This window comes from Notothenia rossii (genome assembly GCF_949606895.1).
Source record: "Notothenia rossii genome assembly, chromosome: 4".
Classification (NCBI taxonomy): Eukaryota; Metazoa; Chordata; class Actinopteri; order Perciformes; family Nototheniidae; genus Notothenia; species Notothenia rossii.
Window position 1 is genome coordinate 25,307,607 of NC_136902.1, and position 14,547 is coordinate 25,322,153.

Below are 14,547 nucleotides of genomic sequence, written 5' to 3' on the forward strand. Positions count from 1 at the left end.
CAACGCGTTCCTGTTGGCCGAAGCAACTGTCAATTATGTTTGAGGGTAATCTGATTGGCTAAATGGGGATGTACCTGTCCCTTCTCACCGCCCCACAGTGATGTCAAAGCCAGACAAGTCAGACAGATAACGATGACACTTTTTGGAACAGTGTCTGCAGGGCTGATGGTCTTTTTACCGGATTTTTACAGAATGTTCAAGTACTGCAAACCGTGATAACTACAAATATTATTAGACCGAAAGTATGTTGCGGATCATGATGTAAATATATATTTATAATTTATAATAGTATATTTATAATTGTGCTGCATTGTCTGAGTTGCCGTGGTAGTGCCCCTAATAAATACATGATGCCTCGGAAGATTTACAAGAAGAGGGCATATTGGTCTGCGGCAAAGAACATAAAGTTCTCACCAGCCTTTATACACCCTGTCAATGTCGATATCTGTATACTGTAACACAGAACAACATAATTCCCTGCTTCATACACAAGGAATTTCTGTAAATAATCAGTATTAAAGACAACATTTTTTTACTATTTCGTAAGAGATTAGCCACAATCATCAGTTGACAGTATTGAATAAAGGTCATTTCGGGACACGCGACCCCCACGAGCCACGATGAACAATAACCAACATATTCTTTCATAATTTATTAAAGAAGCACATTTGATTGTGTCTTTTATATCATTTACAGGGAGGTCATTTCAAATGTTGTCCGACCTGCTGCACATGTTTTTATCTCTGATGATTAAATTTATTACATTTTAAATGTTCACACAAGCTGAAAGCCTGATGTTATAATATATGATTTGTTACTTTCTCATTGCCTTGCTCAATACAATGGTGAAATGCGGACATTATACCTATCCATTTCCAGTAGCGCAGAACAGACGGACCCAGGCTGATGAGTGAGACAACCCCCCCCCCCCCCCCCCCGAAACCAACCAACCCATTGTCATGTTAATGCTCCACTGGCACTGTTTATGAGCACTGGCTGATGTGTGAAGAGCTCGATTTTAATGGCTAAACCCAGTTCTCCCACACAAAGATGGGCTTTAGCATTGACCCCAGAAAGCCTCCCCACAAAGACAACCCCCCCACTCTTAAAAAAAAAAACCTTCTTCCTGCCTAAGAACAGAGTATCCATCTGAAAGGATTCTTTTGTGCCTTGGGAACGAAGTCCAAGGCAGAAGAGGGAGAGCGTGGATGGGGGAGGGGGTCTGGTGGCTTCTATTTGTATGGTTGGCTGGGATGAGAAGAGGAGGTAGCCATAAGTTCAGCAGAGGATTGCTTGGCACAGGAGTGTGTGCCTTGGAGGACCCTCGTGCCTTTGACTGTATAGTGTTTCCCTTCTTTGCTTCCTGGCAATAAAGCTGAGATGAATTATTACCAATTCAGAGTCGAAGTATTCATTGTTGCACAATTCCTATATGATCATTTTGATCTATTAGCAAGCCCAACACTAAAGGGAAAAACATGTAGAGGGGACCATAAGCATATAAACCTACCAAAAACCATGCATATCACACTGGGTATAGCATGATAACATAATTAAATGACATTTTGAATTTCAAAACATGGACAAGGACTAGGTTTTGCAATACACATTTAATAATATGAGGGATTTCTCATCTAAAATCAAAGGGCCTGATAAACTAATAATAATGCTAAGCTTTTTGTTAATTGGTCTCCTTTCCTATTATATTGCACACATGCATAGTTTGACTTGGGGTTAAGAGAACTACAAAAAAACTCTTGATTATCATGCCTTTTATAGATGTAAACAGCATATTTTCAAACAAACAAGATGGTTTATAAAAATGTAAAACAATTTATTGATCATAAATGATACACCGTGAGACTGAGATAAGAATTTGAACGTTTCACATGTGGGGCAAGTATTCCTTTAGGCTTCAGTCACATTTTCTTATCTGTCTTTTTATAACAAGATGCAAAGATTGTCTCTGTTTGGACTGGGAAAAACAGTGATGAGCATAAAGTTTTGCAAAATAAATGTCAAACCCTTATGTTAAGCAAGTCTTAACCTGGAATCATGTGTATTAAAAAATAAATGCCATTATAATGTACTGCTGAAATCCTGTTCTTCAACATGCATTATAGGAGAAGGCTGAGGCAAAGAAAGCCTGTACGGTTTGATGTTAGCTGAGGACAATCCAGTGACTATGAGACGCTCCATCATGTGTACAGAGACTGTGTAGTTCCCGCTGGATCACATCTCTCCACACTGTCCAATGAGGATGGGCAGCTTGGGCTTGTTGTTTGGTCCTGTAGTAACATTCTGTTGGCGGGAAGAAGCACAAATAAACACTACAGTCAGCTAAAAGTCTACTGAGACATCGCACTTGGGTATTTTTTTTTGAGTATATAAAAAATATTTTATTAGTAAATAATTGCACTTTAAAACTATCATTCCTTTTTTAACATAGCTGTTACTTTTTAGTTTAATGTTCTATAACATATTATGTATGGTAGGTGTCTATGATTGGGTATCACTTACAGGTTGGGTGCATGCTTTGAAATAGTTATGTCTGAAGTGAAATTGTTTTGATTGGACAAAAAACAACTAAGTAGTGTAGGCCTTTCTCATGTTTCACAAGTTATTGTAAAGCAGCCAGTGAGTGACACCATCATGACTCGTCTTCGTCCACTTACGATTCTAGCCATTAACACTGATATATTAAAATTAAATTATTGATGTATTATTATTGATTGATGATGTTGAATAATATATAAATATTATCATGGATGTGGATAAATACTTTATTTTAACAATACAGTATTCTGTTTTTCACATTTGTTATTTTTTTTAATCCGTTCGAAATAAAGATTGAAATGAAATTATGTATTTTTACCTCAATTTTTCTCATGATCAGCAAACCATCGACCACTTTGCCTAAAACAGAAAACAAAACAGTTTTACTCTGGCACATCAAGGTTGTGCTCTAAAATAAATATAAAATGAACTTCATGGACTTACTCACCAAAAACAACATGCTTCCCATCTAGCCAGTCGCATTTAGTGCAGGTGAGGAAAAACTGACAACCATTCGTCCCTGGCCCACTGTTTGCCTGAGTAAGACACATTATTTAGATAGAATGACATTGTTATTTATTTGTTTATGTTGGTCAGCGGTCATTCTAGTAAAATGAATCATTCAAATCCTATTGTCTACAGAGTGGATTAATCAAATCTTAAACAACTTGTTACTACACAAATAGAGGATACACAAAATGTTTGCAGGAAACACATCGTCTTGATTGGATGAAGTTAAAGTAAAGAGACCCTTCCTGATTCAACAGTCATTAACTTCTAAGCACTGATCAGCATACATACCATGGAGAGAAGACCAGGTGCACTGTGCTTCATTCGGAAGTTTTCATCTGCAAATGGACCTCTGTAGATGCTGCAGATGCCAGTTCCATCACCCTTCACAAAAAAGACCAAACATGGTACATAAGATATAGCACACAGAATAGAAAGAGGAAGCCATCTAAGTTTAGAGGTGCTGTAATTCCTATGAGAGTTGCTCATTGGCGCGTGAAGACAAAATGGCCCAACTTTTGAGAGTGCAAAACGTTACGAAAGTATTAATATAATCATATAATCGGTTCTTATTGTGCATCCATGGGTAAAGGTAAAACTCATGTAGTACTGAACACGTAACATGAACGTGCCGGGCGGCGGGGTCCCATGGGTTAGATCCATGTTCATAATGCAGAGGAAAATAACTCAGAATAACGTTATTAGCATATTTTACAACTTGAGGACCGAATGTTTTTAATAAGGGCTATACAAAAGTTCATACTGGATAGTTTATTTAGTTTAAAACGATTTACAGACCACTCTTTCCCAATGTTAGTCAATGGGAAAAAGTATTTCCGGGCCCAGCGACTGATACGGAAGTGTACTACCGCCGTTTGGCCACAACGAATATTTTCCTCAGAGTCCGGTGCACTTCCTGGGGGGCTTGGTCTACACATGTGCAGCTTCAAAATTTCTGGCTACGAAGTACGCCGGCCTCGGTAGAATTCCAAGTATGCTGGACATTGGAACAGTCCTTCGGTGGCACTCGATGACGTAGTATGCTTGAAATACTGGCTCTGGAGCAGCCTTCCTCGACATTGAGAAACACTCCTGGTCCTTTCATCAGACAGGAAGCGGAAGAACGAGCAAGACCCATTGCTGGTATGATTACAACCTGGTACTAAGCACACAGGCATCTTGTTAAAGTTATCTTATCTATCTCTTATATTTAGTGGAGGAAAACAATTATGACATCAGTTATGACATCACTTACTTTCTGGGATTTGTAGTCTTTCTAGTTGCGTATTTTTCATAGTCTTATATTTCAACATTTTTATGACAAACTGTGACTTTTTTTACATGGAAATTATTTTTTAAGATTGACAAACATCATATGTGTAATTCGTGGCACAATTCAAACGGGATCGAAAGATACGTTTTCTCTCTCCATTGACTTCAATACATAATCTTTCCGAAAAAAGGTCCCATGGTTCGGAAGTAGATGGGCGGGACTTCGCCTCTATAGCAGTTGGTTTCAATTTAAGGAATCCTGCTAGTTCACCAGCAGTTAAAATATGTTGTCTTTATGCTTACAGGTCCATTTGACATTGTTTCACGCAATAACCCTATCAAAGATTACTGTCAATCTCCTTACTACTCCATTTAAATGTATGCTTTTTTTGATCCATTTAGGTAAAGTTTAGCACTCGCAGGAAGTAGATGTATTTCTGCTGATAAAAAGTTCAATGAAAAGGTTATAGTCAAGATTCTGAGAACACTATTTTCATCATAAGAAAATGTATTTGTATGGTGCAAGACAAATGTGCAAAGGTTCACTTTAGCCTCAATCAAGCCATAAATGCATTAGGATAAAGCATGAATAATTACTAGCTGTCATCCTAAAAGTGCAACAAGAGCAGGGCAGAAGGGAACTGCATATACTTACATTTACAAAGTCCCCTCCTTGAATCATGAAGTCTTTGATCACCCTGCCAATGAGCAATGCAAACAGATCAGTACAGTCACATTTGCTGGGGTAAGGGCTGTTTACAAAAAATGTATACCGGTATACAGTTCCTGTAAGAAGAGCTGACATTATTATTCTGTTAATGTGTCAAAAAAGACTATACTTCCTATAAAATAAAAAATGGGTGAACAGGTTTTATTGACACAGCAGTTTCCATAAAACACTGCACGTTAAACACACTGAGTGTTGTTCATATATTTCATTTTAATGTATGTATTCTGGACAACAATGAGGATGGGCAGCTTGGGCTTGTTTTTGGGTCCCATAGTAACATTCTGTTGCCAGGAAAAATGCCCAAATAATCACGTAAACAATGCACTAAATAAATGGAAAATAATACCGTTGAGGATTTTAGGTTAATATGATTGTGGGCACTTTGATGCTATCACTGCTGTCGTAGTATGTAAAAGCAAATGTTACTTTCCAATCCTGGATTTATGTCTAGAATTAATTTAACTAGAATAATTTTCAAACTTAAAATGGCTCATCTAAGAGCTATTATTTAATTAGTTATCCAGAACCATTGATGTGCATGTTTAATTAGTTCTATAAATATGAGTATAAAGACAAACAGGGACAAACTACAGTGGATACCAATCATGCTGACCCAGGAGAAAACCAGGTTAAATAATAACTCTAAAATCATTTAAAGTGGAAGAATAATGTGTGCTTTAAAATCAATGTGTACCTGTGGAAGAGGCAACCTTTGAAACCAATAGGGATTCCATCCTTCCTGTGGGACAGAAGTTTGAAAACAAAATGAGGTTGTCAGTAAAGACAATCATGCTGTTTTCTGCTACAAAATATCAACTCGCACAGGGCAGTTCTGTCCATGTTTGTGACAATCACTAAACATTGACGTTGAATTATTAGTGTGTATGGAGAGCCTATCTTCTTTGTACATCGGAACACCATGAAAACAATGTTGGTTACATAAATAGCACCTGGTCCTGTTAATTAGTCTAATATATTCCTCCCGCACCAAATATTGCAGGTTAAAAGCTTCTTTTGAAAACAGAGTTGTTCTTTTAAAATAAATCCTAATCATTTAGCAATTTTACCCTTTAATTTATCTCTGTTTACAATGACAGTAAATAAAGAAAATATTGAGAAGAAAACGTTTTCCTTTGGCTTTGTTTAAATAAGCCAATCCAGGCTTTTGAAAGACTGTACCATTCACTTTTTTGGTACACTTTGTACAGGCCTTTTTCTTTTTACTGCAGGTTATGGCCCAATGTGCTGTTTCGTCTGAAATCTGCACATTAGTTCTAAGCTACATACGATATATCAGCTGAAGGATTTTGCAGAGGAAATTTTTTAAGAAGTCCAAGCAGAGCACACAGGTTTTCATACTGTACATGAGATGGAATTTTACAGGCGTTTTTCAGAATAAAACAACTATTCTCAACATGATTTTATTCTTTTGTATAAAATGAAGCAGAGCTTCAGGAGGTAAAATGTATCCTTTCATCTGCCGCATTCCTGCCAGAGCTCTGATTTTACATCTGGGCTTTTTGTCATGCACAGGCACACGTGTAAATACCCTTTAGAAACCTGTTTGAGCATATACGTGAACAAATAATGAAGTATCCCTCAATCTGATCAAAAGGAAAAGTCTTCCGGGTCTACTGATCAATGATAAGGTTCCTGAAAGGTGCTCGTAAGAATTAGATTGCTTTTAAGTGCACGTTAAGACAAAGTGTGCAGGATGGTGAAGTTTGGTACCATCAAAGAATACAGCTCTTCACGGACTTACTTGAACTCTCCAGTGCAGAACTGCCTGTAAGAGAAAATGAAAGTGTAAGGAACATGTTATATAATAGTCTCATAATAGTATATTGCCATATATAATAGAAATGGTCTCATTGGTGTTAACATATGCAGTACAAATAGGGCAGAAATTAGACACTGGTATTGACCGAACATTTTAAATAAGGATGTCATGTTAGAAATACAAGATCATTTTGTTTTGGATATGTTACACCTTCTGATTGCCTTTACCCTATCCATTAGTGTTGTTTTCTTATGCTTTTGTACAACCATTATAATTTCCCCCCAATCTTTCTATATATTTTCAATAATATAGTACCCAAAACTAATTTGGCCACAATTTCAATTAAGTAGTGAAAATCTGATACTTTGACAGCCCTACCTGTGGCCTCTCTTTTCTAAAATGTGAGAAACCAGACTATGTGAGGTAGACTTTCTCCTTACCGGAAGTTCTCTGCTGTCTTTGGAACCACATCGGCAAACAACTCAATCTTCATCCGTCCAACATCCTGAGAAAAAAAAAAATGGAGAAAAAACTTGACATGAGCAGGTAAACACACAAAACCAAGAGCTTAACAAGGAAAACAGAAACCACCAGTTCCCCCCTCAGGTTGACCTGCATTGTATAGGAACAGGTTGTTTCTGACCTGATGCTCCTCTCTATGAAAAAGGTGGTCTCATCTGGACTTACCAGTTACACCAACAAGACTCAACAACAGCACCTCGTATCACTTCTACTGAATAACTGGTTTGGGTTTTTTTCTCGTCCTTCTCCCTTCTACTCCTTGCCTTAAACAACATTTCCTTCCTGAAACCATCGAGTAGATTTGGCTTAATCTCAACAAAACAAGCTATTCTGTCTCAGTTATTTGAATTCCCAATGGTCAAAGCATACGTAATAGGAAGATGTAAATGAGAAGACAATCTGAATGCATCACATGAAATCCTCTATAAGCTTAGTGTGCATGAGTTTGGCAGTGAGGGTGTCTGTCCAGCCAGGCCTCCCACAGCCCGGAGGGACCTGCAAGAGGCCGACTGTCAGCCAGTGTCTGCATCTGCATGAGAACAAACACTGTGCTGTTTTAAATCGAGCGGTTGTCCCCATGACATCACTGCACAACTGTCCCTCTAGTCAATGCAAACCACCCACAGCCAAACAAGCAGCCAATGGATCTCCTGCCTTTCACTTTCAGACAATACAGTATGTTTTTAGTTTCTAGTCAATGGCATGAAATACAAAAGCAAAGTGTTGGTGCAGAACAAACAGAGACCAGCTGCGGTGTTCGCCGGTGCGTCTAACAACAGGTAAGAGCTAAGAATATATATTAAGAAGAAAATATTTTGCCTATATTTTGATTAGTGTATCTTGTTCACCTACTTTGGATCACTTGAAACATAAAAAGAAATGTAAAGAAGATGAGGAAAGGACTGAACTGATTTACAGGGGTTTCACCTGAAGTCCTGGTCAGGAGTACAAACTCCAGGAACACTAAGACAGCCACATCTACCACACCTCTGTGGCAACTTTGTACCTGAACGTTTAGCAAACAAAGGAAGCCAAGACTCTATTACAAGCTGAAATACATGCCACATCCAACCTGCCAATCTGGAACAGCACATGCCACTTCACATAAAAACAGTCAGACCCACCATACAGGTCGGGAGGGAAAGACCTGTCTCATTCCAGGCAGATAGGGTGTGTCATCAGTTTGCGAAGGTAAGGTGTAGCCATAAAGCGCTGCCTGAAAAAGGAGCTGCTCGACCTGACAACAGTCAGACGTCTGATGAGAGGTACCAACATCTGGGGGTCACACCTTGATTATTAAATTATCAAATGGCAGAAATTGCTTCTCCTGTCACTGATTTTTTTTGTATGAATCGGTGGTATTTCATAATGGTTGGTGCAGCTGGAATGAATACCATGGCTGTAAGATGTTGATTTTATAAGTGACATGACATGTTCCTATGGGCTCAGACCAGTCTCATAAGACACACATAAGGATTCAAACTTGTATTTCATGATCCACAAAAGGATTCACACGTGTGTTTTTTAATGCACACACAAATGTGTTCCGTTTCATACATGTAAATAAAATCCAAATACAGAAAAAAGTTTTACATATGTATTTTCATATGCTGACAGGTCCATGGAGCCTGCCTGCAGGCGCTAATCTCAGGACCGAAGGACCGTAGTATAGTCGTCTTTATTGTTACGGTATTATTATTCAACGATAAATAAGGAAGTGTGTGTTATATGAGATGGCAGAGAGGTTTCAGCTGCAATTGTTAAATAAAGGTTTAATGTTTTTGATTATATTATTTCACTATAGCTATGTGGTGTCAAGGTCCAATGTTGACAAAATTAATCAATAGCGGGTGTAACTAAAATACAAGATGTTTTTATATATATATAATTATTATTATTAATAATAATAAAACATATTTTATTTGCGTGCATTACCTGTTCGGAAAGTGGTGCTGTACTGAGAGTGGCGATTTTATTTTGTAATTATATAATACTTGTAATAATGATGCGTTCACACCGGACGCGATGCGAATAATCGCAAGTGTTTCTTGCCGGCTGTCAGCTGTGTTTACTCGCCTCATTCATCTGAGTCAGCTTTTCGAGCCGTATCTGGCCGTGCAACACTTATACTGTATACCGAAGCAGTTGCGGACTGGCCATCGGTACCGGCAGGGGCGGACTGGCCATCTGAATCCACCGTTTCCCCGCAGCGAGGCTCCCCCCCGTTGACAGTTCACTGTCTAGCACCCACGGAAAGTGGCGCTGTACCATATAAAGGCTTGTATTTGCGTGCATTTCCTGTTGGGAAAGTGGCAATGTACTGAGAGCGGAGGTGTCCTGAGATTAGCGCCTGCAGGCAGGCTCCATGGACCTGTCAGCTCCGGACTGCGCAAAATGCGTACATGAAGCGATACGTCATGAACGCAATAAATCATACCCTCGTGGGGGCGCGCTCATGTGATTGGCTTAGAATTGAGGAGACTGATTGGCTATAGATAGAAAAAATTACAAGTACGAATCGGGTGAGCGTCAGGGGAGTCTCAAAAAACCCACACACGAATGCACAGCGATTCATGCACAGAAAGCGGTTTGTGTTTGCAGGTTCAGGGGATTTAAACGGCAAACAAATATGTGAGGATCAAAAAAATACATATGTAAAACTTTTTTCTGTAATTGGATTTTATTTACATGTATATGAAACGGAACACATTTGTGTGTGCATTGAAAAACACAAGTGTGGATCCTTTTGCGGATCATGAAATACAGATGTGAATCCTTCTGTGTGCATGTGTGTATTATGAGACTGTTCTGAGCCCATATGTTTCAGCCAGAATACAACATATTTGAGAGCCGAATAGTGCATTTAAACTGCGGATAAAAGTCAAAAGAATACATTTTGAAGGGAGATGTTGCAAGTAAAAGATGTTGCAAAAGTACAATTGTCAGTAAACTGTACTGACTGAGCAGTCGTGTTTGACTGCTTTCTTGTTTATTTGCTTTGGAAGAAACGGATAAAACAAATATGTTGGGACAATTATAAGTATATCTGAAGTGAAGGGTGCAATAATGATTGGGACAAACAGGTAATAGTTAACTATATAGCTGGTGACAGGAGCACGCCTTTACAAATCCAATGCAATCTGTTTCCGTTCAATTTCATGAAGTACTTCATTATAAGTGATCAAATATGAGCAGCGATTAAGGAGTAAAAACACCTCTAAAAACCTAATAACATTTTGTACATCTATCTTTGTATGGAGTGTTGCCTGATACTGACAGAGCTTTCTAGCAGAGGGGAGACACCTCGCATGAGACAAAAAACACCTGCTCACATCTTATGAGAACCCCTCATGGCAAAAGAGCACAGGGACTTTTATCATACAGCAAAAGTCACTATAATTAGTATGACGGATATTGAGATCGTCACCTACTTAGTAGATTTATACGACATGATATTCATGATCTCCTGGCATTTACTCAGCCATTAATAAAAATATGTTTTCTAATTATTAATTGCAGACTATTGTATGGATAAGCAAAGTTCCTAACCGATATTATCTTATCTTCTACAGCCTCGTGAAACTGAACAGCGGACCGGTGCAATAACATAGAGGCTGCCTAAGTAGGCAAAGTCTCTGGAAACTCACAAAACCTGCTAAATGCTGGCCATACTCGCGCAACCGGGTATGGACAACACTGGAATGTATCTTGTGCTTGTGCTTATAAAGTTCGGACTAGACGCAGCAGTAATTTATTTATGCACCAGGAAGCTGTATACCTCTTTTTTAAGCATGTGCAGCCTGTCCATCTTCTTGGCTGACTTTGTCATGGTGTTCTTAGTAGCAAGCATGTTGTTTCTTGGGCCTGAAACGTGTCACAAGTCACTCTGTTTAATCTTCGCCAATGCGTCTGTCACATATGGAGCGCTGCCGCTGCCCATGATGTGCCTGGGTTTATTGGACTACGTTTTAGAAGGTACCTACCTCAGAAGTCAGAGCGCCACGTGCAAATTCATAAGGAACTCGGTTTGGTTATTGCTGATGTGGATGATTGCTATTTACCTCTCCTTTGGTTCTGTTGATTCTGATCTAAAGGGAAAGAGTTTTGAGATAGAGAATGAGGCTCTAGTGTGTGAAGTACAGGAGTCTGCGCTGATAACATACTCTATTTTAGTGCTTTTCTCAGCTGTCACTCTTACATTGCTGCCCTTTTGGTCAAAAATTCCCCAGTGGGTGAAACAGGCACATAGGTTATCTTTAGCGAGGGACGAACCAGACAACCAGAGCAGCGACTTGTTGTTCACCTCAACCACCTACGCGGAGAGAAAAAGCAGCGGGGAATATTATCTGGAGGAACCTATCCAACCGGGCCCGTCTCTGTGGCTCACCTTCACACTGGGCTTTGCTTTATGTTGGATGCCTTATCTCATCGGTTCCGTGGCGTGTCTGATCTTGGACTTTGGAGTACCTGCTTACATCACTGTAAACCTTTTGTGGTTGGAGTGTATGAACAGTTTACTGGTGGGTCTGGTGTTCTGGATACATAGCAAGACGCAAGGACCATACAGCAATCTCCCAGAAAATATTTGCTTGTGTCAAGTTTATTGGCAGCTAAGCAAAGGAACACAACAGCAGGAACTCCAAGTAGCTGTGTGTAACCCAATACAATTAAAGAGAACTGGGCCACCAGAGAGCTAAGTGGTTAAAGTTGGCACATATGCATAAACTGCTGCCTAGAAAGCTGGTCCGAATTCTAAGCAAGCCGAACATTCAGGCTAAGTCGACTCGATTAATGTCTAATAAAGGCCCTCTCAGGCCAAACTGTAACTGCAAAAGCTTGAAATGGACATGTGACTGGACTTATAAATATGTAGGACTTACAAATATATATGTTTTCTGAAGAGTTGGGATACCATTTTTTATGAAAACTGTGATGATAATTATGATAAACTTTTGTAAATATACTGGGATTTCAAAGATTATATTTGATGGAAATGCTATGTTGACTTATTTACCGGTATATTCACACATTTTTCCCTTTGGTCCATAATGGGTATAAATGCTTCTCAATAAATATCCTAAAACTCTTTAACTGAGCATTGATTTTCTTTCTACCTTTGTAAATAACAAAATGTAGGTCCGAAATGTATTCTTGACCTTACGGAGGGCATGTGATCGAAAGCTTCTAGACTTTGTTTTCGACTGCAGTCTCCAAGGTGAGGAACTTCAAACCTCCTCTCCTAATCCAGCATGGACGAAAAACCTTAAAAATGCACCGAAAGTAAAACGTCAAGGTTACATAAGCTATTGCTGGTGAAAAACAAGTGATTAATTAAAAGCTACATCAACCTTGTAAGGAGACTTCCTAATTTGTCATTATTGAAATAAATGTATTTCATACTACAAATAACTTATAGTATATACATGTATTAAAAGGGCCTGGAAATGTATTTGTCATCATCTTACTATGAGCAATAAGGTCCTACATCAACACTCAGCTTTCTGTCAAAGTTACATGATTCTTCTCACTGGTTTCCGGGGAGTGGGGCTAAGTTGGAAAAAGTGGACATTTCTATAACTGACATTAGAAATTGAACTGCATGTAGCTTATTTTAGGAAGCATTACATTTATCCTAATTTATGCAAGATATTGATCGTGCTGTATATAAAAAAAAGGGGGGGGGGGGGATATTTGTTCAGAAACACTAAAGGAATATCAAGTAAAACATTTATTTAACAGAGGTCTTGTTATTACATCTCACCTTCCCTTTCGACTACAAGTGCTACAACAAACCCGAGGAGGACGATCACCAAAAAAGTTAATATAGAGAGAAAGCTACGGACGAAGTAAAAGGTGAAAAACATTGCCTTTATAGACCTGTATAAAACTGCATAAATGGAAGAAAATAGAATGTCTGTGGGTTTACATTATGGAGTCAGCTGCCTAAAGCTAGTTAAACAGTTTATATTATTCTTACTCTTATATTCCTTTGTTGAATGACTTTAACAAAACCTTTCAGCAACGCCTGTTAAAAACGACTTTCATTGTGAAGTGAGACAATTACATTAGTTAATATCATAGCTGATAACATAGCATTAAAAGTAGAAGTGTAAATGAAAAGAATATGCAACTCAATAATGATATCTTCCCAAATATAACCATTTAAAAAGTTAATAAACAATTTGAAACTAAATGAACGAACGACATTTTCGAATAATTAAATACAGATTATATTGTTCACAGAGGTTCGTGTATAGTATTTGGTAATAAAAGTTGTTTTCGTGTCTCCAGAAAACTATTACGTAGTTTAAACTTCATCCACCACAATTGTTTCAACCCCTCACCCGCACCACCTGCGTACATATAGCAACCGTACTGCCTGTCTAAGACGAATATTTGAATATGTATGATGTAGGATTAAGAATTAGAGTTAATTTCCACGCACTGAACGACATCTTGATATCAATAATACCTTAGCAATAGCATCATATCTCAGACAGGTTCTTTTCACAGTACATTTTCTTTGCAAAGTAAATTATGCTAAAAGTCAAAACAATAAAAACAGCGAGAGAGAAATTAAGTATCTGCACATTGTTGTGTGTATCAGATATGTGTGAAGAAAGGCGGTTAAAAACATCCAACGTAGCTAACTGGCTCAAAACTATTAACCAAAACACGACACTAAGGCGAGCTAACGTGGCTTCAACGTTGGTAGCTTGGAAGTCAAATCGATGTTAGCTAATTTCTTTCTTCTACTCACCTGTCCTCCGATGGTTATATCAAAGAAGACAATCGGGTTGCTGGCATTTGTTGTTTGGACAGACATTGTGACACTTTCCTTGCTCCTTAAGACTAAAGATGTTTTTTAGCAGGACAACACGAGAATCATTTGAATGCTGAGCATATGCGCCGTTTTGATTCTACGGTGGCTCAGGAGACGTACTACGGCCCGCAGTTTGGGACAAAATACTGCCATCGGAAAAGGGTATGGTAAATCTGCTTCGGTGTTGTATCATAGTAAGCTAACTTTAATTATGTAGATGTATAAAAGCCAAAGGAATAACACAATTTTCATAATACGGTAATTTTGTGATTAATTGTGCAATAACTCCTAATTTATAAAGCTGTTTTTTGCTTCCTATAGCTTTATCAGCTCCTCTTGGATCAATGTAATTAT

The 14,547-nt window shown here is 38.5% G+C and overlaps 2 protein-coding genes across 2 annotated transcripts; one reads left to right on the plus strand and one right to left on the minus strand.

Annotated features, from left to right (window-relative positions):
* Positions 1–1,813: 1,813 nt before the first annotated feature.
* ppih (peptidylprolyl isomerase H (cyclophilin H)) lies at positions 1,814–14,320 on the minus strand. Its single transcript, XM_079677638.1, has 9 exons — positions 14,131–14,320; positions 7,289–7,353; positions 6,831–6,854; positions 5,763–5,807; positions 4,994–5,036; positions 3,358–3,450; positions 3,005–3,092; positions 2,876–2,916; positions 1,814–2,301 (listed from the first exon to the last, which is right to left on the minus strand). The coding sequence occupies exons 1-9, from the start codon at positions 14,194–14,196 to the stop codon at positions 2,233–2,235; spliced, it is 534 nt and encodes a 177-aa protein (XP_079533764.1). The 5' UTR covers positions 14,197–14,320; the 3' UTR covers positions 1,814–2,232.
* LOC307036959 (putative G-protein coupled receptor 160) lies at positions 7,381–12,461 on the plus strand. The gene is made up of 2 exons (XM_079677637.1): positions 7,381–8,149; positions 10,943–12,461. The coding sequence occupies exon 2, from the start codon at positions 11,030–11,032 to the stop codon at positions 12,065–12,067; it is 1,038 nt and encodes a 345-aa protein (XP_079533763.1). The 5' UTR covers positions 7,381–8,149; positions 10,943–11,029; the 3' UTR covers positions 12,068–12,461.
* Positions 14,321–14,547: the final 227 nt, after the last annotated feature.

What these genes read in the sequence shown, in the direction of transcription:
- LOC307036959 (XM_079677637.1), top strand. Translation starts at nt 11,030, where the DNA reads ATGCTGGCCATACTCGCGCAACCGGGTATGGACAACACTGGAATGTAT.
- ppih (XM_079677638.1), bottom strand. Translation starts at nt 14,196, where the DNA reads ATGTCTGTCCAAACAACAAATGCCAGCAACCCGATTGTCTTCTTTGAT. An exon ending in CACCTGGTCTTCTCTCCATG is followed by an intron (nt 3,093 to 3,357) that starts GTATGTATGCTG and finishes TGTCTTACTCAG; the next exon opens with GCAAACAGTGGGCCAGGGAC. An exon ending in TGGGAAGCATGTTGTTTTTG is followed by an intron (nt 2,917 to 3,004) that starts GTGAGTAAGTCC and finishes TTTCTGTTTTAG; the next exon opens with GCAAAGTGGTCGATGGTTTG.